The following is a 23,725-nucleotide window of genomic DNA, read 5'->3' as shown; positions in this document are numbered from 1 at the left end:
TTCCATCCAAAGTTATGCAAATGCGAGGAGTGAGGTTTAGTCTCAGTTACCATAACAACTGTTCAGATTTTTAATCATGCTGCTTGTGTTTTAAACAATTTTTCCTTAGTCGAGTGTAATTAGTAAACCGCATAAAGAACAGACAGCATAAAGAAGAGTTCGTGATGCTCAGTATATCATAATTGCACAACATTCAGGAACAATGGCACTCTGTTTGTTGAAGCTAACATAAAATGTACATAAAACATTATCCATTGGTACATTGTAATACACCTTTACTCATCTTCTAATTTAACAAACATTAACAGCCATTGTCTGGGAATAACTGTGCAAAAAACTCCACATTTTATTAAAGTATTTCCCTCTTTTTTTATGAGTAAGTTCCACATCCTCGCTGAATGACGAATTTCAAATGCGATTATTCTTTATTATTATTCTTCATTGTATCTGTAACATAACCTGCGTTTTCTTACATGACAGTTACACTGAACGAGGAGCACATCGTGACGCAAAATGTTTACGCTGAAATGTTTCACATACGCAACACATACACAAAACAGGACTCAGATCGTGAAAGTCATCAAACACAAACGTTTACATGGCTATTATTTTTCTACTTAACTGATTATTTAATGGTTATTAACCCATCCTCTTTAACTGAAGAGAAATTTGGATTTGGTTTCATTTGGACTGGCCTCTATCGGTTTACTGTATTATGATTTTATTTATATGAGCGTTTTTATTAATGGATTATTAGACTGTGTGTAAACATAGTTTCATGTCTCAGTGCCATTTATGTGTTTATGTTGCTTGCAAATTTACAGATCTTGTGATGCCTGATTTCTAATTTTAAACAAGAATTCAGAGAAAATACCTTTTGAATGAAGCGAAGAGGATTTTTAGCCACATGGTTGCAACCTATCATTAGCTCTCTAGCTCATTCCTATTTATCAACCCTATATATAACCCTATGTTTAGGCTAGCAAGTGAAAATGCAACTGTTCTCTTTCTACCTACGACATTTGAAACAAGATTTTCTCAACTGTATCCATTCTCAGACCAACTGTATGGCGTGTGTGGTCCGAGGTTTCTTCAGTCCCTCACTCACATCTTTAGTTTTTACCTGTTCCTGTTTATAGTTCCAGTTTATTGTCTGACGCACAAAAATGGAAGCAAAACTTATAATGTGGTTTTAGACAACCTCTCATTAAATGTGTTTAGAGGAAAAATAATGAAGAAAAATAAAGCATGGAAGGAAGTAGCAGAGATTGTTGTTGCCTCTGGTGAATGTAGGTAGCTAGTAAGTAGCTAGTATGTAGCTAACTTGCACTGCCAAAGAAGCTAACACAAAGCTGAGCACCAAACGTGGAAATCAACCTTAAATACATTTTAAACAAAAGTGATATGTGTCAGTCATAGAGTTAGCTGTAGATTATATATTTTGGCTACTACCGTTCCTCATGGGAACTAAAAAAAACCCTGGACAGGCCACGCCTACAAGCAGACACTACATGCGAGACACAAGAGTCTTGTCGCTCGCTAGTGTGAGCATAGGCTAAATTTTCGCAGCACTGAAAGCCACCTACTGGGTTGAGGTGCTTGGTACAGTGGCTGATGTGACACTGAAGCTCCCAGGTTTTGGAGGGCATATCCTGCAGCCCGTCGAGGGAGAAGCTGAACCTGGTGTTATTGTGGCACGCCGAGCACGGTTCCGTTTTAAAGGAGATTCTCTTCTCCACCGACTGGGGGTCTTTGGAGCGCGCCAAACACGACCTCACTCTGATATTTAGGTCCAAATCTCCATGGACCAAACTCCAGACCTGCGAGAATAACATAGAAGAAAATGCAAAAAAAAAAAAAAAAAAACAAGGATGAATATGTTTCAGATATTTGCTCTATGTATCTCAAAGTACCAGGAGAATTTAAATGAAAATTTGGCTGCCTCTGCCAAGAGGTTACAGCTGGGTCACATTTGAATCGTATAGCAATAGATCCAAAACAATTTATATATATATATAAATAGTTCAATAACGACAGAAAGGAACTCAAAAACATTGTTTTTTTAGTTTATTACCTGAGCGTAGATCTTCTTGTTGGTCTGCACTTTGGTGCTGGGATCGAGTTCCACCGTGTATTCGGGAGACGTGAACAACTGCATCCAGGTGAAAGACGGAGGAGACTCTGTGGTCTTCACCTCAACTCTCTCGGCCACTAAGCAGAGACAGAAATAAAAGCCCTAAAGGCCATGTTGTGTACGTCTACTCTATATTTATCTCTGATTCACACTTAACTAAACTTCAGAATGAGTCATTAAGCAAGACAGTCATCTGGAATATCTAAAACTGTTAGCCACATGTGTGACATTTACACACAAACTAACGTAGAGAGAAAATAATAAGCATCATCAGTGTTTCTTAGAACCAGAAGTGAAAAGTACTTCAGCAATACTTCATTACTATACATAGGCATAGTTTTTTTAGTTTAAATGAAAATTAAACCTGTGCTTTTTTTTTTGGCTATGTGAAAAGAACTTTTTATGAATTAATTTTTTATTTTCACCTTCCAAGTGATAGCACAAATATTTTTTTTTCTATTTACAATTTTCAGTTGTTCAAATGCCTTTCTGGACATTTTAACTTTATTTTGTAACTATATATAAAATATCGTTTTTAAGCCGATTTAGCAATGACGCCAACCAACCAATCAGCTTTGTGCAATGACAATTTGCCTTTTAGTCTGATTTTCTCAACTATGTATTAATATTAATTTAACGTTTACATCAATTAAGTTACTTTAAATAAATACATATGTACATACATAAGCAGTCTTAATGGAAAATTAATTGATAAATTAGTAAGGTATAAATCCATGCTCTGTAAGTAATAAGGGGTGGAGCTGTTTAGCTGAGGGCGGAGCTAATTTACGGGCCAGAAAAACATAATAAAATCCTGAAAATGAATCCCCAACCTACACTGACTACATGGCAATATTAAAAAAAACAGTTTTTCTGAGGTATTTATCAAACTTTATGATTACTACACATCTAGAAACACTTAAAAATGACAGACTTCACCTTTAACCTCCTGAATTTAAATCGTTAAGGTAATCACTGGGGTTTTACCTTTAGTGTGTTCTCTCTTTCCGATCCTGATCATGATCATTGGGCCGTTCAGCTGAATCTTCGTGTAGCTGCTGATTGATTTGTTCTTAAAATAACTGCATGCCTGACTCTTGAGCTCAGTGTCGCTGTCAGAGAGGATCATCGTCTTATTCATGGTCAGACCACTTAACTGGACCACACCGTTAGACTACACAAACAGGAAGGAATATACACATATAAGAAGTAACGTAAGCATAAAAAAATTCAGCACACTCCCTCAGAACCTCCCTCAGAATGATTATGGGACTCACATAAAGTGCACATGGAACTGCCATCAAATTCCAGTAAAACCAACATAATCCCCAATTATAAACATGAACTTATATTAAAGTGTATATTAGAATATAAGGTATATTTCTTATGACTGATTAATCCATCAAAATCCCAACACAAACAGAAAGCCACTACAGGTCATTGATAACCCATAAAAATCTGAAAGTCTTCCAGTGACACAATATATCAATCAATCAATCAATCAATCAATAACAAATAAAGAAATAAAAACTAAATAACTCAATTTTTCAAAATCACAATGTGAAATACGAATTTAATTTATTCATGTTTCATAAATTAATGAATGTCATTTTTCAAATAAAAAAAGAATTAAGTCTGTGATTTAAGAAATTAAAAATTTTAAATTAATAAATGATTGAATTTGTCAGAATTTGTCATAAAGGAAAAAATTCATTAATTAAAATCACTCACTACTAATTTAATTGTAATAAATAATTAATAAGCAAATTTGCAAAAATGACATTCTGGTAGATTATGTTCACTCGCCAGGAAAGTAACATTAATTCATTTTTTTATGTTTTATAAAATAATTAATTAATGCTACTTTGAGATTTTTAATTTAAATAATTCATGACTGTCAGTTTACATATTTTAATTTAATTAATTATTTAATCTGTAATAAAAAAATTCATTCATTCATTAAAATGAAAAGTAAATTATTAATTTGTAATAAATAAATAATAAACAAATTTGCAAAGTGACGCTCTTGTGGATTATGTTCAATCACCAAGAAAGTATCTTAATATATAATTATGTTTTTATGTTTTATGTTTATTTTTTTTATGTTTATTTAATTAATTAACTAATTAATGTCACATTGAGATTGTTAAAATTATTTCCTTCGGGAATGTCACTTTGCGATTTTTAAAATTCATTAATTAATCTGTAATAAATACATTAATGAAGCAGTTACTTCATTTGTCACATATTGATTTGTAATTAAAGAAATAATTAATGTGCAGAGTGACACTGGGGGACATCATGAGTGATGTTCTTCACTCACCACGAAGGAGACCCTTTGAGCATTGACCCTCCAGAAGGTTTCAGCCGGACCCCTTAGGACCAGCTTCACGTCAGATGGAACCACACTCACTGAGACGTTCCTGTGATCCATGAGTACGAGTGTATTTAATAAATATGCAGTGATAAATCTACCCTGAATGCCTACTGTGATGAGATGTGAGATGAACATCTGACACGAGGCTGATCACCTGATGCCGACGTGATCCGGGATGTTGATGATGTGAAGCTCGTCCTGAGAATTGAACAAGCAATTTTTAACTGCATTCCCTTCACTTTGGACCATCAGAGACTTCTTCCTCATCGGTACTTCCCACCTCAGCTGGCAGGGGGACGCTAACGGAGTTCCTGAGACGAGAGGAGGGAGAATTCTCGTCACGTGTTAACCATAACAATACACTTTTTGCCTTTAACTCACAAAGAGTGGCCAATTTTATTTTTTTGAGGAGCATGAATAAATATAAAAAAACTAAATGTGCTCTTAATATGTGAACATCTGTGGAATTATTTTTATTATTATTATAATTTTGAGTATTTTCTTTAATCAGAATTTTTTAGATGGGAGCTCGTACCTTTAATCCCGGTGAAGGTGATGTTGACCGGATCGTGGAGTGTGGTGAAGGATGAAACTCCTCCAAACTGTTCTGTTGCCCATGATATCAGCTCGCTGCCCTGAGCAGCCGGAGCCCTGTGAAGTTGATGCCTTATAGCCGACAACGAAGTCTCGTTCGTCACCTAAATATTAGAGAGACAAGACATCCTTGTAAATTGTGTCTGCTTCTCTTTTTGTGGATTTTTCTCTGATATTTTCCCTAATTTAGTCTTGACCAATTCCCACCCACCAGTCAGCTCTCCTCTATCATAAGGCACGTCAACCTCTGAGACACGTGAAGCCAGCCAGCCAACCGCATCTTTCAAACTGCTGCTCATACCACGTCACGGGGAGCGTAACACGCTCGAAGGAAGGCGCTATCCGCCCTCTTCCGCATATATGAGCTCACAGACGCTGACGATTGGCTGGTATCGCTCTGACTGACAGCAGAGAGAAAACATGGCGATTTCCATGTATACGTTACAACATGATAATTTTCCCACAGTGTATACTTCTATGAGAAATAGGCTGCAGTATACTTTATAAAAGTATGCTAATTTGAAAATGGGCAAAGTGGTGTAATTAGTGGAGTATCACTCCTCCCGGAAAAACAATACCAAATGGGTGTCTCGTGATTTTTGCATAACCTTTGCTTTATGAGTAGAAACAATATGGCATATTATACAAAAATATTCAGTTCATGCACCAAATGTTGTAACTGCAGCTATATCATTTCTCCAAAGCAGTAGAGTTGGAAAGTATCAGTCAGAAGTGATTCAGATCCACTGTGATTCAGATTCAGATCCACCGATTCACATTTCTATTCATTCATACTTTAAGGATTACACAATGAGTCGACTTCCTCTGAGCTTCCCAGGAGGAGCGACTGGTCCTCTTGTTTAGCATCAAAAATAAAGTCTCCTTTAAAGAAACTTGCTCAGTGCATTTATCATCTCCTCTCTCACTCTCTCTCTTTCTCTTTATCCTTCTCTTTCTCAGTCTCTCTCGCCCTTTCTCTGTTCCAGTGTTTATCATGGTAAAGCGTCCATGCGCTGAGTTGCAACCTCTCTGGTGCCATGCTGCTTCCTTCGCTTCCTGGCTGGGGACAGGAAATGAGACCTTTTTAACTGTGTGCGTCAGTCCGGGCGGCTGGAATCTGACCCAGTGTGTGGATAAATATGGACGCACACGCTACTGTCGACACAAGACCTTCCCCGTGTGGCGGAAAAATAAATGGAAGACAAAGAATTCCAGTTGAGCCGAATTCCAGAGTCAAGAATATACTCATGCTTTGTCCCAATTCGGCCACTTATACTATGCACTAAAAGTATGTACTCTTTTTGTGAAGAAAAGGCACATACTTCTGAGTGGGTAGCAAAAGAGTATGCAAGTACTCATTGTTGCCTAGTTACTGTCACCGTAAACAAACTCCTCGTTGCATTTCAGCTTTTTAAACTTTGGTTAGTGCTTAACATTTATATTCTTACACTTAAATACTGTAGACGCAAAACCGATGATGCACTCGTCTGCCATGTTTGCAGGTTGAGTTTGGCGAGGCAAACCGTCACAAAACTCCGCCTCCCTCACGCAAGGACTTGTGGGCAATATTAGCTCAAAAAGTGTCCATGGATCCACACTTGGAAATCTACCAGAAATATTAGACCATCCGGGTACCTCTGGGATACTCATTTCAACATACTATGATTTGGGACACACTAATTGTAATCTCGGATACTATTTAGGATGGATATTAGGTAAATTGGGACGCAGCATCAGCATCAACATCAACACTAACAACATGGTCCATTAAATAATTAACTATATAAATTAAAATACAAAGAAAAACAAAACCGAAGGTCGTGGGTCACGGATGTGTTACGGAAATTACAGTTTAGCAATAAGAGCATACTTTGCTTGATTATTTATGTTTGATTATAAGAATTTATATAACTTAACTTCACTATGCAGAGGTTTATCTCACATTCATAAAAGAACAGGAAAAGTTTTTAAACCTTTCCTCAACAGTCGATCAGCTCAGACGTGTTTGGTTTTGCACCGGAGATATAAAGCTAGCATTGCAAACACAAGTTTATAGCTACCAGTCTAGCACGGTGCAAACTGCGTGTCTAAATCATCACAAGATCAGTAGAAACAAAGCTTTGTAGCTGAGTGCAAAAGATTGCGTCCCCATGGTTTTTCAGTGGTATATTGAGGATCCAAAAGTTAGAAGTTCAAAAAAAAGTTCGGAGGCTGTTTTAAAGTAGAAATGTGGGTGAAGTTATCGCAAAATATTTATAACACATTGGTAAAGGGAGGTGCAAATGTTTGAACTGATATCGTTTTGGGTTTTTTGGTTACTTGTGATAATGAAGGAATTCAGGTCAGGAGTTTTTGCGGTTTCTCTGTAACATGACGACATGACAAGCTGTGTTTTTTTTGTCTTATTAATTTCAAGAGAGAGTAAAACAGAGGCTGGTGATGGAACGACTGTTCCATAGCTGCTATAACGTATGTTTCATAGATGTTCCACAGCATTAAGTAACGATAGATGAATGAAAAGTACATGTGACACTGTAATAAATTAAAAATTGTAATCGCTGGCAGATCGCTGTGTTATGAGAGGTATAAAACACTTCAGGTCATGCTGTTATAGGAAAATAATCAACTTTGGTGTGGTAACAGTAACTCCGCTTCATCACACCATGGCATCATTGCTTACTTTCCTATCAGAAAATGACACATAAATTACCGTTAATCTCCAATTATATCTTTAAGTATCTTTGACGTGTTCATGTTGTCCTTAGGGGGCACAAAGATTAGTCATATCTGACTGATTTGCCCTTTTCATGCTCATCTATTTAGTCATGTTGGACAGAAAGAGAAAGACAGGAAGCGGCAGAGACAAGAAATTAGACAGATCACAATGAAAGAATTAAGGCAGTGGATTTGGATGGAGAGAACCGGAGGCAAGAGAGCATCTGTCTCTGTAGGTCATGTTCTCTCTCCGGACTGATAAGGGGGAAACGGCGCGAGCCGCACTGTCCTAATCCAGAATTCTGGCCGACTAGTCTTCCTTCCTGCCTCATGACTCGGTGTGAACTTGAGTGAGACCTCGGAAATAAAACAATCAGAATGTAGACAATGAAATGAAGACACAGTTATCACTGCTCACCGGGATGGAGTGTGATATCTGAAAGACAGCACAGCCAACTGTGATTAAGAGGAACGTGGTGATGGAGAATGTCACTCACTTTGGCTCGAGCGAGCGTCTTGTGTCTTGTGAGTGAATCCGCCTGGAGAATATTTAATAACACGTCTGAATCTAAACTGGGACACGATACAAAGATGGTGATCTGTACACAAAAGCACAGAGCGACAGTTTAACCGAGATTCTGCTTCCTTATGGTCCTTTACACCACAGCGCTGTTGAATTCTGGATTCTGATTGGTCAGAAGGTGTTGATTCATTTTCCATAACAGCTGATCTGACAGTAGTGCAGCTGCAAATTACACAAATTATCCTTTCTATAGTAACAGCGCAGTGACTTATATAGCAGCCGAGATTTAAAAACGCGTTGTTGTGAGAATTATTTTGTTAAACAATCATTGATGTGGTAAAGTTTTTTGTTCGGGGACCTTTATTTAACATTTAATGCAGGAGTCTCTGACTCGGTTACCCTTTCTGTTTCCTCCGTTTTCTCAGTAAAATGATAGGCTGTGCTTTGTGTGTGTGTGTGTGTGTGTGTGTGTGTGAGAGAGACAGAGAGAGAGGCTGGTGAGGGAAGGACTGTTTATGGCAGCTTTAACGTAAGAGAGAACAGGAACTGACTTGTCTCTCAGACGTTCCACAACATTACATCTAATTATAAACTGTTAAAATGCAAGAAAAGTCATTCATTAATAAATTAAACATTATAAGATTGTAGATGTTGGTAAATCGCTGTGGTATAAGTGGAATAACACACTCCAGACTGAGCTGTTATACAAAAATAGTGCACTTCGGGGGTGCGTCTGCCTCGTGCCACATCACACCCCCCTCCAGCATGCGTTATTGTTGTCTAACAGCAGTGTGAGTCTGGAGTGTGTTATTCTTTACATAAATTACTGACTCAGTAATAATGACAAATATCTGTTCTCGAAAAAAAAACACAGAAGATCCTGACAGATATGAAGACGTAAAGCCGAGGCTCAGCGTCTCACAGTGCCTTTTCTTCGTTTTCGTCAGACACTTACGTAGAGCTGCACGTCGGAGGTGGACGCGACGTAGATGGTTGTGAAGTGAGTGTCTGTGCTGGTGAAGATCAGGATGGATGGAGCGGCTGTAGACACGGTCATCATTGGGTAGCTATTCTGTAATAAAGCAAGGAAGTACAGGTCAGTGTGTCGTCTCTAAAGCCGGGGAGTTTCATAGGACACACGGAATACAGACTTAAAAATCTGCAGATAAAGCAAAGACATGGTTCAAAAATAATATTAAAAATCTTTAAACCGATAAAGGCCACATTAGGGCCATGTGGAGATGTAGTATTGATACTGTGATAAATCACGTCACAATACACTTTTCTGAGATATCGCTTTTATATCTTTTTTATAACTTTATTTGTAAAATGTTTATTTATTTGTTTATTAGTTTGTTTGTTTGTAATAACAACTACGAATTCTAGAAGCAGCTGATTGAATGTTAGATAGAAAAACAAATTAGTTTATTTATTTATTATTTCCAATTCGAATTCTAACTCTAAAATTATAAATGTGTCTGCCTCAGTGTTAAAAAATATATTAATCAATTTATCTGTTTGTTTATTTATTTGTTATAACACCTGCAAATTCAAGAAGCAGCCGATTTTGATGTTAACATTTTTATATATTTTTTTATATATGGCATATACTGTATGTTTCCTCTTATTCAATGTTAATTTATTTTTGTAGCCATTAAAGTTCCACTGAACCTTTTGAAGGTTTATGTTTTATTTGCTGCACCACTATTTTGCCAGAAGTTTATCAGCAAAAAACCTACATATCATGATCTGATATTTTTATCATATCATCCACCACTAGTGCGCTTTGGGAATCTGAGGTACACTTTAGGAAGAAAGACACTGTATGTGTGTATAAGATTAATCGCTATAAGCTACCAAAGCAGGCACAGAGATGCACTGCATGCGCCGCTGTGATATCATCAACATGAGCCGTTTACATTATGTTTACAAAATGCAGCAAACCACGGTGGTACGAGACACAGTGTGAGGCCGGGAGGCACAAATTCCCACGAGCCCTTCTCCCATGATTAGGAAGCAAAGAAAAACAAGTGCCATAATCATTTGGCGTCCTCTTTGCGACTTTGTTGTTGTTTCCCAGACGAGACGAGGAGACTTATAGACGCATCACAGGCACAGATCTGCGCTAATGTCCAGCCATGGCTAACACAATACAGCCATACAACTGTAATGTTTATTTTAATCCACTGTGTGCTTCTGACTCCACAATGAACTTCTCTTCAACAGTAACACAATGTAAAGATATATATATAAAAATACAGGTTTTCTTATTTACTTAAAAAAAATGACACATTTATATTTAATGTTACTTTCACTATAGCAGCTATAAACAGTCGTTCCCTCACCAGTTAATAAGACAAAAAAAAAAAAACACAGCTTGTCATGTTACAGAGAAACCACAAAGAAGCATAAACTCCTCTGTCCTGAAGATGTTGGAAAACTTCAAGTTACAGCTTTATCTCTGACTGTTACAAGGAGCTGACACTGGAGACTCCTTCCACAAATGTTACAGACAACTACAGAAAATATGACACTTTGTAAAATATCACTGTTTTAATCTGTTTATGAGTGCCCATGCTCTCTACTGCGTAGGTGATCTAAATGCATTCAAAATACTCATATTTTCTAAATCTACGTGAATATCATGTTCCTGAACATCACTTAGCCTTTGCTTTATTGGTTCAAATTATTATATGTCATAAATTTCATTCCCTTGCACAATTCATTATTTGTTGCTAATACTGTATTAGAGTATTCATAACTGACGGAATAAAATCAGTTTGTGAGTCATGTAACAGCACAGGGGGCGCTATTGAGTTCAGCATCACTCATACATTATAAAGACATTCGCTTGTGCCAGTGTGTAAATTTGAACTGAATCCCTCCGAGTTTTCAGCGTGTCCGTTCTTTTTCCAGCTTTGGCGACGAAGCAGAGCCTGGAACTTCATCCTGCCAAATCCACTCCTAATCTCTGCTAACCGCACTGTAAACACTCCCATCTGGAAGGTTGCAGTAATCTTTTTTCGAGGCACGGCTGGGGCAGGATTTGCAACGATCCCCACCAAGTATGTGTGGGCCTCGGGTACAGAACAAATTACTCGCACTGGGTTTGGGAGGAAAATGAAATTAATAACGGATGAAGTATGCATTAGATGTAATAAAATGAAGTTATATGTATATGAATAAATATGCCTCAGGTGTGGAAGGTAATATAGATCACCAAAAATTCATGGAGCATCATAAATAAACGGATAAATACAAAATAAAATGTTATTATAAGTCAGGATTTTGCCCAGGAGCTACAGTATATTTCTTTCTTATTATGACCCGCTGCTTCGTTTTACTCGGCTTTGAACACTAATAAGGGAATTGTGCCGATTTGCAAGTCTAATTAATCCTGAGAATCGCTGCTGAAAGCGGACTTTTCAGTTTGTAATCCTCGCGTCTGTGCTCTCGGCTTTCTTGCCTCAGTGCTTCATTTAAAGCGGAGTGCGCTGGAGTTCGGAGAGGAAATGCAACGTGTCTCAAAGGTTTTTATTCAACCAGCTGTGCAAGTTGTTGTCCAGCAGCAGTTATATGCCAGTCTTAACCTTTTTATATCAAAGGCAGAGGCATATCCTTATTTATACCACAGTGCTCTTGAATTCTCAATTCTGATTGGTTGAATAATTTAATTTTCTATAACAGCAGCTCTGACAAATCAGGTTTATATCAATGCACTCATTCTAATACATTACTGTAAAACACTCATCATTACCATTATCATAACCTATAATTGATTATTTTCCCATAACAGCACTATCTATCATGTTTTACTCCTTACATGTCATATCACATACCTCATAATCCACACACGTCTACCACAGACATACCTCACCACGCTAGAACTAACCTAATTTAGCCAACATGCTGATATCAAAGGAGTCTACAATATTCTGAAATATTGGGTGTGATATTGTCTTGCTGGCAGGGTTGTACATAAATCTCCATTATGTACACCATATGTTATGTACAATATACACCGCATAGTGGAGATGAATGTGCTCGAACAACATTCAGTAAATATAAAACAGTAATGAAACAAGTGCGGCCAGCAAACCCAAGTGTTTGTATTCATCGGGACATGACATCTGCCGGCATTTGATGCCTGGTCAAACGATCCCAGAGGTCCTCCGATTTTGAAAGCCCACATTTTTATTTCAGACGGCACGTCTGCGAGCACTAGGCATTATCTCTGAGCTGGAAAGCTGCCTTACATTTAATTAGTCTCGCTGGAGCCGAGTTGTCAAACATGTCCGAGGGTACAAAGCTCAAAATAAAGAAACAGAAAAAAAAACATCTAAGAGGCAATTTCCCTGTTTGATCAGAAAGCTTTTTTATTCTAGACGAAATAGAGAGAGAAGAGATAATTCACACAAAGAGCATATAACAGCATACTTATTAAGAGTAAGTGCAACTCAAGGTAAACCGAGACAAGGGTCAACTACTTCAGGCTTTGTCTGAATTGCACTGGTATTACAGCAGATGCCTGATTTGCATGGTTTAATTTAAGTTTAAAAATGCTATAATTTAGCAGTGATATATTTTAAGGATGGACACTGTACTGTATGACTCCATGTCTGAGGGTCTGATTGGCCAAGTTGACCACCATCACCTGATGATCAAATAGCAGCCTTCTGCAATCACAGAACTATCTTATCGCCATTCAGTCATACCAGAAAGCCTAGGTAAGGAGCTTGATGGTGCAAGCTTGGATAGAAATAGTTCTATCCAAGCTGGGGTTCTTCCTGAGACCCCAGGCATCATCCAAACTCATTTGACAATGGGAGATATGGTCCATTCCAAACGCCTCTAGGTTTAAGCCTTTGTGTTACGCCTGGGGGGATTTCTAGGTATCTGGAATGTCTGGCATATGCCAGAAGACAAGTCTGTCTGGGCCACCAAAGGAAGAGCTTAATTTACATTTTATCAGCAGACTGCAAACGTCTGTCACCGGGCCACTCAAGTAAATTGCGCCCCTGAGCAAAGGATTGGAAATTCAAGTCTAGACTTGCTGTTGGTGTCGAGTTCTATTTGTTGTTCCCAAGGGTACATCTTGGGCATCCTGTCTCCTTGGGATCCTTGGAATCATGCATGCTTTCCCCTCTTTTGCACGAGAGTTGGGCAGTAAAACGTCAGAGTGCAGGGTCAGACTGGGGACTGGGAGCTCCCCAGGGCTCAGTGAAGCATAGCCAGGGGATGTTTTAAAATTGTGTTACAGTGATGGAAATCACAACCTAGCTGGCTACAGAAGCTTTGAGAACTGCACTGGTACCACTGGAACCTCTGAGAATTGCAATGGGCAATTGCAAAGTAAATTGTGCCACTGAGCAAAGGATTGGAAATTCAAGTCCTAGGAATGGCAGAGGTTAAAGAGAGTGGCTCTGCATCTGGAGGGATACTGGTGTAACTGTCCTCGGTCTTTGAGGCCTTAACTCCTAACTTGAGAAAGGACCTTAACCTCTATCTGCTTAAGGATACCCAAGTGATACCCGAATTCAAGTCCTAGGATGATAGTGGTTGCTGAGAGAGACTCTGTAACTGGAAGGATACCATTGTCATCATCCTGTTGTACTACAGCTCAGCCATTGATGGTACTCTCAGTGGGGTTCTCAAAGGTTCTGCAGCCAGCTAGGTTGTGATTTCCATCACTGTAACAAAATTTTTAAAAATCCCCTGGCTATGCTTCACTGAGCCCTGGGGAGCTCCCCGGCCCCAGTCTGACCCTGCACTCTGACATTTTACTGCCCAACTCTTGTGCAAAAGAGGGGAAAGCATGTATGATTCCAAGGATCCCAAGGGGACAGGATGCCCAAGATTTACCCTTGGGAACAACAAACAGAACTCGACACCAACAGCAAGTCTAGTCCTTCTTGTTAACCTTGGAATAGGGTTGATGAAAAGGAGGGGGGAGATGGGGATAATTCCAAGGATCCCAAGTAGACTGGAAGTCCACTTTGAGTCCATTAGTCGCAGGATTTATGCACACTTTATTTATAATGACTGCTTTTATTTGTCACCTGTATTCAAATTAGTTTATCTGCTAATGGCCACAAAATATGCCGAAATGAAAATTATTTTCAACAATGCCTACTTCTGACTGTTTGTGTCACTGAGTTCAAAAATTCCTACCTTATACAAAAGAAAAAGAATTAATTATTGCGACCTGGAGAGATGTAGAGATTCAGTAAAGATAGGCTGAAAAGGATGATGTTGGTTTTGGATCTGAAAAATCTTTACAAAACACAAGCCAGTTTGTCCTTAGACTAATTATATTATGCAATTTGGGACAACACAACTCTATATTAAAACAATGCTTGAGCTCCATATCGATCTAGATCACTATTTAATAATTAATCAAGCTGTCTGGTTCCTGTGTGTCTATATTTATGTTCTTTGTACAACAGGAAAAATCTGAAGTGGACGGAAACCACCGAACGGAAAATAAAAAAAAAAGAGAGACCTCCACGTTGTTTAGAGAAAACAGCACAGACTACCTGTACCTCTTTATGTACTTCATTTCACTTCACTCCAAACTGAACAATGTCCCTACTAGTGCCCGAGCAGTCGCCCTTGCTATTTTTGTTCCTGTGCTTTCAAGATACGATTGTTTTCCTTTTTTTCTTGAGTGCATTTTTTTTTCCAAGGTTTTGCTGATGCATAACTGTTTCCCGTTATTCTTTGGTTCTCCCCCTAAGCCGAGTCGGCTCCACCGCTCCAGTCTCGGCAATGAGCCAAATGGTGACATCAATGAAAGTCTGAAAGCACCGCCCTTTAGCTCAAGTCTCTCTCTCTCTCTCCCTCTCTCAATTCCCAAAACAATATAGTCATTTCTCGCCATGCGCTCCGAACATACTTGTGGATAAACCGTAAGATGTGTCATAAATGTGACTAATGTGTGTTTGAATGAAAGTCAGATATGGAAAAGTCCACTAGTGACATGATTTGTATTCAAATGAATATTCAAATATGAGATATGCCACAGAACATGTTCATATCACATATGGAAATTAAAAGTATTTTGAAGAATGATCATGTTTAGTTATATTGGCTACTTCTGACCAATTCCCATGTTTATTATTAATACACTTGGCAGAGAGCACCATGACTTCTTTATCTGTCTCTTCTTCTCCTTCCCCCTACTTCTCCCACACTCTTCCCAAAAGCTGTGTCTCATCTGAAAGATTGCCTCTGATGTTTCGCAGACGTCAGCTAGATTACTGTGTCACAATGTCAGTAAGAACCATGATGAAGGTTCTTGTTGAGGATCAAGCAAGGGACAGTTCATTCAATTCTTCCCTCCATACTGAGGGTGTGCATCTATCTTTCTAAGACAATATAATGTTCATCTCCTTACGTGATCCATGATCAAATCTGATTTAACGCATTCTGTGATTTAATCAATATGAATCGATTCAGTGGTGATTTTATAGAATAAGATTCAGTGATTCTTTCATTCTTTAACTGGAAAAAAGTTCTTTAATCGGAAAAACTGACAGGTACAGAGGCCACACCTTCAGTGAGACTGACAGGTACAAAGGCCACACCTCCTTCACGAGAATGGGGTACAGAGGCTACACCTACAACTTTTACAATTAGTGCAGCCGTATTAAAACTTGTGAGTTCAGTCCACTGGTTCTTTACAAACTTGAGGTGATGCGCAAAAGAACATTTACCCTGCTTTCTTTCTGTCCTGTGTAACTTATTATTTACCTCCCAAATATTTTTGAATAAAAAAGGAAAAGAATTAACCAATTTTTCACTTTGTTCTATATTGTTTGTGAAAGTTATGTTGGGGTTAGTGCACAAGAATGCAAAGGTTACATTATCAGTTCTCCTCTGAGAGAAATGATTGATTTTTTCTCATTCTGTTTCTGGGCTCTGATTTAAACATCATGACCCTGGCATCCAAAACCACCGCCAGAGTCACTTGGGAACAGGATACACATGCTTAAACTCTTTTGTGTTCCCATGCATGTGTCTGTGGGGTTTTTTATCTGTATACAGCTCTTATGCAAGTTCCAAACTGAAAGCATACGGGTTTTGAGTTTTCTTTCCCACTGAAGACACTTTCTCTCAGATGTAGGCGAGAGAGGATGTGGTTGCTCAAATGTGATTTTTTTCCCACACCGCTGAACTAAACTTCTCATTCCTCATTAAGATACAGATATTGTGTCCATTTTAAACTTCACTGCTTTCACAAACGCAGTTACGCGTTTAAAGTGCTATGCTTTAGGCAGGTATCTCATTCGTAATGTTTCATCTGGGGGCTGATACACTGCATAACATCTAGCGTAATCCCCCAGATCTGGGGCAAACAATAGTTTGAACAGAAGAAGCCATCTTGTGTGAAAGCTTTGACAGAACAAGCCATGGCTTGGTTGGAAGAAGATTTGACTTGAGCAGAAAAGGCCTTAGCTTGGGAAGAAGAAGCATCAGTTTGGACAAAAGAAGCTTCAGCAGTATACAGTATAAAGAAGCCTGAGCTTGGGCAGAAGCCCAAGGGTGGAAGAAAGAAGCCTCAGCTTGAGCAGAGGCCTCAGTTTGCATAGAAGAGGCCTCAGTATGGGGCAGAAGAAGGCATGGTAGGAGCAGACGAAGCCTCAGCATTGAACAGAAGAAGGCTCAACTTGGGCAGATGCCCCAGGGTGGGAAAAAGAAGCCTCAGTTTAGGCAGAAGAAGCCTCATTTGGATGGAAGAGGTCTCACTGTTGGACAGTGGAAGCCAAGGTTGGAGCAGATGAAGCCTCAGCTTGGGCAAAAAACCATCAGCTTGGAAAAAAGCCTTGGCTTGGGCAGAAAAAAAACTTATCTAGGGTGGAAGAGGACTCTGCTTGGACAGAAGAAGTACCTGCTTGGGCAGAAGAAGCCTCAGCTTGAGCAGAAAAGGCTTTAGCTTGGACAAATGTAAAAGTTAGCATTCATTTTTAAAATAAAACAGATAAAATCCAAACATTTCTCTGTGGTGAACTTTTTAGAGTGTAGGACTTGGTGTCCTCGTCCTGTCTTTGCCATTAGTAAACATGGCAGAGAGCACAAAGACACCACTGATGCTGACCCTCGACACACACTCTTGTTGATGGGAAGAGCATACTCGCTCTCTGTAGAGATCCCAAACCGACTCCTTCTCACCCTCCCGCTGTAACCCAAATCACCCCAGGGAGCCGTTTCTCACTCGCTCACTCGCCTGGCATGTGTTGGAGATTTTCGTGGCCGCTCAGATGAGATGTCCTGACCGTTTTTCTCCGGCCCCCGTGGGAGCCGCAGTGCTGCTGGTCATCTGGCATCAATCTGACTCCGGCATGCTTTGAGAAAACAAAGTCAGCCCCTCAGGAGCGAAGCAGTCTAAGCAAACGCTCGGATGGAGTTTGTTTAGAAATTCGGACGGAGGGTATTAGGTTTGGGATTTCGCTGTGAGTCGTGATTAAAGGTTTCGGGAGCTTGAAATGAGGTTCCCTTCTGCTGTAGAGTCTGATTTATACTGCGGGGGTTGATATAGTGGTACAAGTCAACAGACTGCTTCTCCAGAAGGGGATTAGTAATATTTCACATTTCCCACATTTCCTATTTTATCGAGAATAAATTGGGTAATAAATATTCCAGGACATGCGTTGCATTGCCTTGTTTTGCCAGCGTTTATACACCAAATTCACCTGACTGAGTGAGGTAAAAAGTGAGCAGGTGCAGACATGATGCTGAAAAACACTGGCATTGTGTGCTCATAGAAGGTACGACTCTGCATAAAACATCACAATCAGAATATCTGAATTAAAAACTATCAATGATACCACAAATGTCTGGTGAAAATGTACACTAAAGGCTGGAGCTTTAAATACATTTAAAACACAAATATAAAGCTCAGATTAGGATATGAATAAGCCTGTGTTGTTGTACTGTCAAAATCAGAGTTCATTTTTTTTATATCCAGTTTCTTATATTGAATTAAACCAGAGCGATCTGATGGCTCAGAAGGTGTTGAGGAATTTTCTATAACAGCAGCACTGAGAGTAGTGCAGGTGTATATTAATGCGCTCGTTCTAATACCTGATGGTTTCTATAATAACAACTCATTCGCAGGGACTTGTATGGCAAATTTAAAAAATTAGTCCTTTTTGTGAAGAGATGCTAATTTAACGCTTTATAACAGTTTATGTAGAAAAAAGAGAGCCTGTGAGGGAATGAGTGTTTATAGCTGCTATAACGTAAGTGAGAACAGAAACTGACTTGTTTCACGGACGTTCCACAACATTACAAGTAACTATAAAAAGTGTGACATGTCGTTCTTTAATGAATAACACTGATGGCAGGAGTAACAGTGATTATGAATGAATAAATGTAATAAATGTAAATAATGGACTTACCCCTGGAGTAAAGTGCAAATTGAGGATGTGCACTTCTTTCCCGTTCTTCGTGACGAAGTTTGTGCAGCACCCGTCTGTTATCTCGTCCACGTTGATGACTTCATTTTGGGTTCCGTAAATCCCTGTAATGTCGCAGGAATCTGACAAGGCAAGGAAGAATTTGTTCTTTAATAAATTAGAATTTTTTATCATTATTTTCTTATAATTGCACATCTGTATTTTTTTTATTCTTTACACAGCGACGATGTCATTCAAGGTTTGTTGAAAATAAAAAAATTCCAAAGCCATCATTAGAGGAAATCTTTGTGGTCATTGTTCCACTTTTAGCAACACTTTCACTTTAAATGATGGAGACCTCTTATTAAATTAGCAGGTCATTGGTCTCACACACACACGCACACACGCACACAAGGTTGGCTGATTTATTACAACCCGGGCCACCGAAACCCTGATCTCCAATAAACCCTTACTTCAGGTTGGCAAGTATGTGTCTTATATTGTTATCCTCAGAAGGTGAAATGATTTATCAGAGTCTTTATTTGGCGCTTCGGTCAATGAATATTTCCCAGAAGTAAATGGAGTCTTTCCTTAGGAAGTGACAGGTCAGGTGTCATTTCCTAGCCAATCAGCAGCAGGGTTCGGTTCATGTTTGAAATGAAAGATCGAGGGTGTGATTGGCTGCTGAGGTGTAACCCGTGGCACCGGCAGGAGGGCACTTTCATTGTTTTAAAGACTTGGCGTGAACACTTTGCAGACTGGCCCAGACTCTACGTCTCCCTCTCCTTTTTTTTCTTTCATTCTATCTATAATCAGTCATTTTCTCTTCATCATGATGGAGAGTCCATGACCAAGAATGTGTCTGTTGTTAAAGAAAATAGACTAATAGAGTTATACCTAAGAGTGATGGAGTCAGAAGGTAAGGAATAAAACACAGTGCATGGTGCTATTACAGGAAAATAATCAACGACGGGGTGGTGTGATGAAGTGGAGTTGGTGTTACAGCACATCCTGAAGACCACAAAATGTACAATTACATACGTTCATCAGTTATTCATCAGTTACTCCTCTCATACCTGCTAACAATGATTTACAGTGAAAGCTTTATGATTATCTTTGAAGCCTGACACACCAAGTCATAATCTTAAACTCGGTTCAGCTAGCTAGCCAAAACACACAACTTTAAATCTACAAAGTTAAAAAATATGTATCTTAAAAGAATAGATAAAACTTAGCTAGTAAATAGTTTGAGCATTTTTGAGAAATATGGCAAAGGCTCTTGAAGGGTTCAGGATTCAAATCCTTTAACCTTGAATATTAAGTTGCTTCAACTGAATTTGCTTTGAATAAGCTTGAAGAAAATCACATTGTTAGTGCGTAGTCTAATCCTGTTAGTTGCCAAGAGTTACTTAAAAAAACATTTATTTGTTAGAGTGCAGGAAATGTTTAGTAGGTTTGTTGCAAGAGGCTTTCTCACAAATATTGAGAAACAGCAAAAAAAAAAAAAGCTAAAGGCCGGTTTATACTCGTACATTGAGGCATATTTGTGTAAAGACGCAGAGAGGGGGATTGTGGGTAAGCCTGGGGTGCAGAGTGGTGCTGTGTGTATCTACAGTACTGTGCATCAACTTTTAGGTGAACACTGATTGGTTGAAACGAGGAAGTGTGTCTGGTTCCATACCCGGAAATGTCATAGGTCCTCTTTTGTGTGTGGTTTTTTTTATCATGGGTTTCAGAGTAAAATTTCCAATATAATTATTTATTCTAACTGCAAACTGTGTTCTCATGCTCTTATAATAAGCACAAAGCATCCGGAAAGTGCTGATGTACATCGAGATAAAGTGGAGAGAGAGAGAGAGATCTGTCGAGCTGCAGCTCTTCTCATCACATGCACACAGCTATATTTTATGTATATAAAGTAATGATAAAACTATATATAAAATTTTAAAAATAGTGTTTCATTTCATATTCGTGCACTAGCTAGGGTAAATTAATACACTGCAATTTAGAGACTGCATGCAGTTGCAGGAGCTTATTAAATATTTGTTTTTAATGTGCAATATTTATGTCTTTTTCTGTGGAAAAAATCTGAAAACTGTCACCCATCTGATCGACTTTAATACACAGTGTCTGTGATTTAGAACCCGGACGTAAGTCCTATTCATCTGCTTCTTCTTCTTCTCCATTCATTCATTTTTCATTTTCTGCCCCTAAGTAGTATCTGGAAGTGCAAACAAGGCCTAAATCACGTTTTTTCTCCTTCTACACTGTTTCCAGGAGCAGGCAGAGGAGAAAAAGCAAGCCGGCATGTTTGCAGGATGACAGGAAGCACTGTGTTTAGAAGACGGGCTCCTCATGGCGCTTGTCGTGGCCCGCTAACAGTTAGCCGTCTTTTCCAGAGCTAAAACTTGACACGTTCTAATGAAGTTGATGTTCTATAGCGGGTTTACAGCTCTCACAGCTGCCTGTAACACTAACAACGAGCCTTATTCCTCTGTAACAGTCAACAGCCTGTGACTATGAGCAGATTTATCTCAGCCTCCGCTGTGGGAGTCTCTGCTCGATCACATCTATCAGTCACCAAAATCAGGCGCGGAGCTGTGTTCACACTGACCGATGAACCTGACCCCCGGAAATGCCGATGTCACTAAACGCCTCTGCTAAACGTTTCTGTGTTAAATGAGGTAGAATCTACTTTATCAGCAGCTCGAACGACTCTTTCCCATGCAAACTGCGCCTCGAGGCTGAGGATTTCCATTTGCTTGTGGATTCAGCAGGGAATCATGGGAGCGTGTCTCATTTTTCATTGTCGGGACCGACAGATAAAATGATAGCTGTCCCTGTACATCGTGAGCACTTTATGAGGCATTTGTTTGCCTTGCACTTTTTCCTTGGTCTATGTGTGTATGTGTATGTGTGTGTGTATGTGTGACCATGTGTCAGTTTCCTGTTCGACCCCGAGACCTCATTCTGAGCCAAAACACACTCATAAGGGAGTCCCGTTTGCTGGCTAAGGGGGTGAACAGAGGGAGTGAGTCATGAAAGCATTGCTAAATGCTGGACACACACACACACACACACACACACACACAGAGCCCTGAGGTACAGTGTGATAAATTCCATCCCACTGTGTTTTTAAAATTACTACTGCATTGCTTAAGCTTGGGTATTTATTAAATGATTCAGTAAAATGATTCTTTTCCAGGAATCATCTCTTTAATTTGCTTTCTGTTCGTTTGTTATCGTATGATATGTTATCATTTCTACAGTAGAGTAACAACTTACACATTATGGTGGACGTTCCACATGAACAGGTTAAATAAATGATTCTAAAATTTTCCCGTGAGGTGACGTTTATTTAACATTAATAAAAGGACTCTTGAGTGTCAGCACTTTGTAAAGATTTCTGACATCGGAAAGTCTTTTTGCACTTTCCGTGTTCACTGTAACATGAGAAGCTGCATTTTTTTATTTACACTAAGTTGTATATAAACATTATATAACATAATATTATAACTTGTAAAATGACATGTTTTATTCCTGACTTATTTATAAGACTTATTTATGATACTTATTATCCATTTATCAACTTTTTTATAAAATAATATTGGTAGAATAATTTTTTTAGATTATCCCCCAAAATTAGGGCCCTGAATATACCATCTGATGACACATTTCACGTGTTTGGAGTACGTGGCATTGAAGTGTTGTAAAGATGAAAAATCTCACACTAATCCCACGATCTGTAGCCATAAAACGGAAACCTAAAAATCTGCATCAAGCAGAATCATTTCTTGTTTTGCGAGTTCACTTAGCCAAGTTACAATAGGCCTCCAGTCAGCAAAAAACAAGGAACAAAAAAAAAAAAAGAAAAAACACTGAACCTCAAAGAACTTGTCCTGAGCTGGCAGCGAACATCTACATCCTGGAAACAGCGACTTCCTTTATTGAGTCTCGTCAGAAAGTCGGAGCCACTCCTCAAACGAGGCGCTCGGCTATTGTTTCCTATTATTTTGCTTTTACGGTGCGTCTGAAGCAGGTGTGGAGCTACTTATCATCAATATGATCGCCAATTCTCTCACACGCTTATTACTGGAGGAGGGTTTAGGAAGACAAGTTGAGTTTTCCGTGATGAGCTTCCTGAGCTGCTACAACGGACACATACTAACGCTTGGGCCTAATTATCTGTGCAGTACATTAATCAATTCGCATAGCTCATGTCCACGAGTGTTCTGGCCGACACTCTGGTTTATTGATGATAAGCTTTATTAGTTATACACCATCGAGCCAAAGTGACACAGAGTAAATTCCTAACGTTTGCATGCCACGAGGATATCCATGAGCTGCTCCGTGAGTGATGAGCCATACCACTCCAAAAAGTTTCCGAAGTCCAAAAATGTGTCCACTACAAAGAACTGTGCTTAGAAATGGGCCCTTTAAGGGTTCTTCATACAGATAAGGGTTCTCTCCTTCCTAAAAAGGGTTTACTTTGGAACCAGGCAATTACGTTGTACATCTAGAGTATACAGTATAGAGTACAGAGTATAGCATATAGAGTATAGAGTATAGCATATAGAGTATAGCGTATAAAGTATACAGTATACAGTATAGGGTATAGAGTATAGCATATAGAGTATAGAGTATATAGTATAGCATATAGAGTATAGCGTATAAAGTATACAGTATACAGTATAGGGTATAGAGTATTGGGTATAGAGTATGGAGTATAGAGTGTACAGTATAGAGTATAGTGTATTGGGTATAGAGTATACAGTATACAGTATAGGGTATAGAGTATAGCGTATAGAATATACAGTATAGAGTATAGGGTATAGAGTATACAGTATAGAGTATAGCATAAAGAGTATAGAGTATAGGGTATAGAGTATACAGTATAGAGTATAGGGTATAGCATATAGAGTATAGGGTATAGAGTACAGCGTATAGAGTATACAGTATACAGTATAGGGTATAGAGTATAGCGT

The 23,725-nt window shown here is 38.9% G+C and overlaps 1 protein-coding gene across 3 annotated transcripts in view; it reads right to left on the bottom strand.

Moving 5' to 3' along the window:
* The window catches only part of eng (endoglin), a 46,929-nt gene that overhangs the window by 11,815 nt on the left and 11,389 nt on the right, over nucleotides 1-23,725 (bottom strand). For all 3 annotated transcript variants that reach the window (XR_004577424.2, XM_034300651.2, XM_034300652.2), the window contains exons 3-10: nucleotides 18,744-18,883; nucleotides 9,299-9,415; nucleotides 5,047-5,209; nucleotides 4,666-4,822; nucleotides 4,458-4,557; nucleotides 3,122-3,308; nucleotides 2,075-2,211; nucleotides 1,587-1,820 (exon numbers count right to left, since the gene is read on the bottom strand). Coding sequence is in view for 2 of the 3 variants with exons in the window: in XM_034300651.2 (XP_034156542.1) it covers nucleotides 1,587-1,820; nucleotides 2,075-2,211; nucleotides 3,122-3,308; nucleotides 4,458-4,557; nucleotides 4,666-4,822; nucleotides 5,047-5,209; nucleotides 9,299-9,415; nucleotides 18,744-18,883 (1,235 nt within the window). In the remaining variant the exon portion in view is untranslated. The remainder of the gene's footprint in view (nucleotides 1-1,586; nucleotides 1,821-2,074; nucleotides 2,212-3,121; nucleotides 3,309-4,457; nucleotides 4,558-4,665; nucleotides 4,823-5,046; nucleotides 5,210-9,298; nucleotides 9,416-18,743; nucleotides 18,884-23,725) is intronic.

Source organism: Pangasianodon hypophthalmus, chromosome 27, assembly GCF_027358585.1.
Source record: "Pangasianodon hypophthalmus isolate fPanHyp1 chromosome 27, fPanHyp1.pri, whole genome shotgun sequence".
Classification (NCBI taxonomy): Eukaryota; Metazoa; Chordata; class Actinopteri; order Siluriformes; family Pangasiidae; genus Pangasianodon; species Pangasianodon hypophthalmus.
The sequence above is the reverse complement of the archived record's forward strand: the minus strand, read 5'-3'. Positions and strand labels throughout refer to the sequence as shown.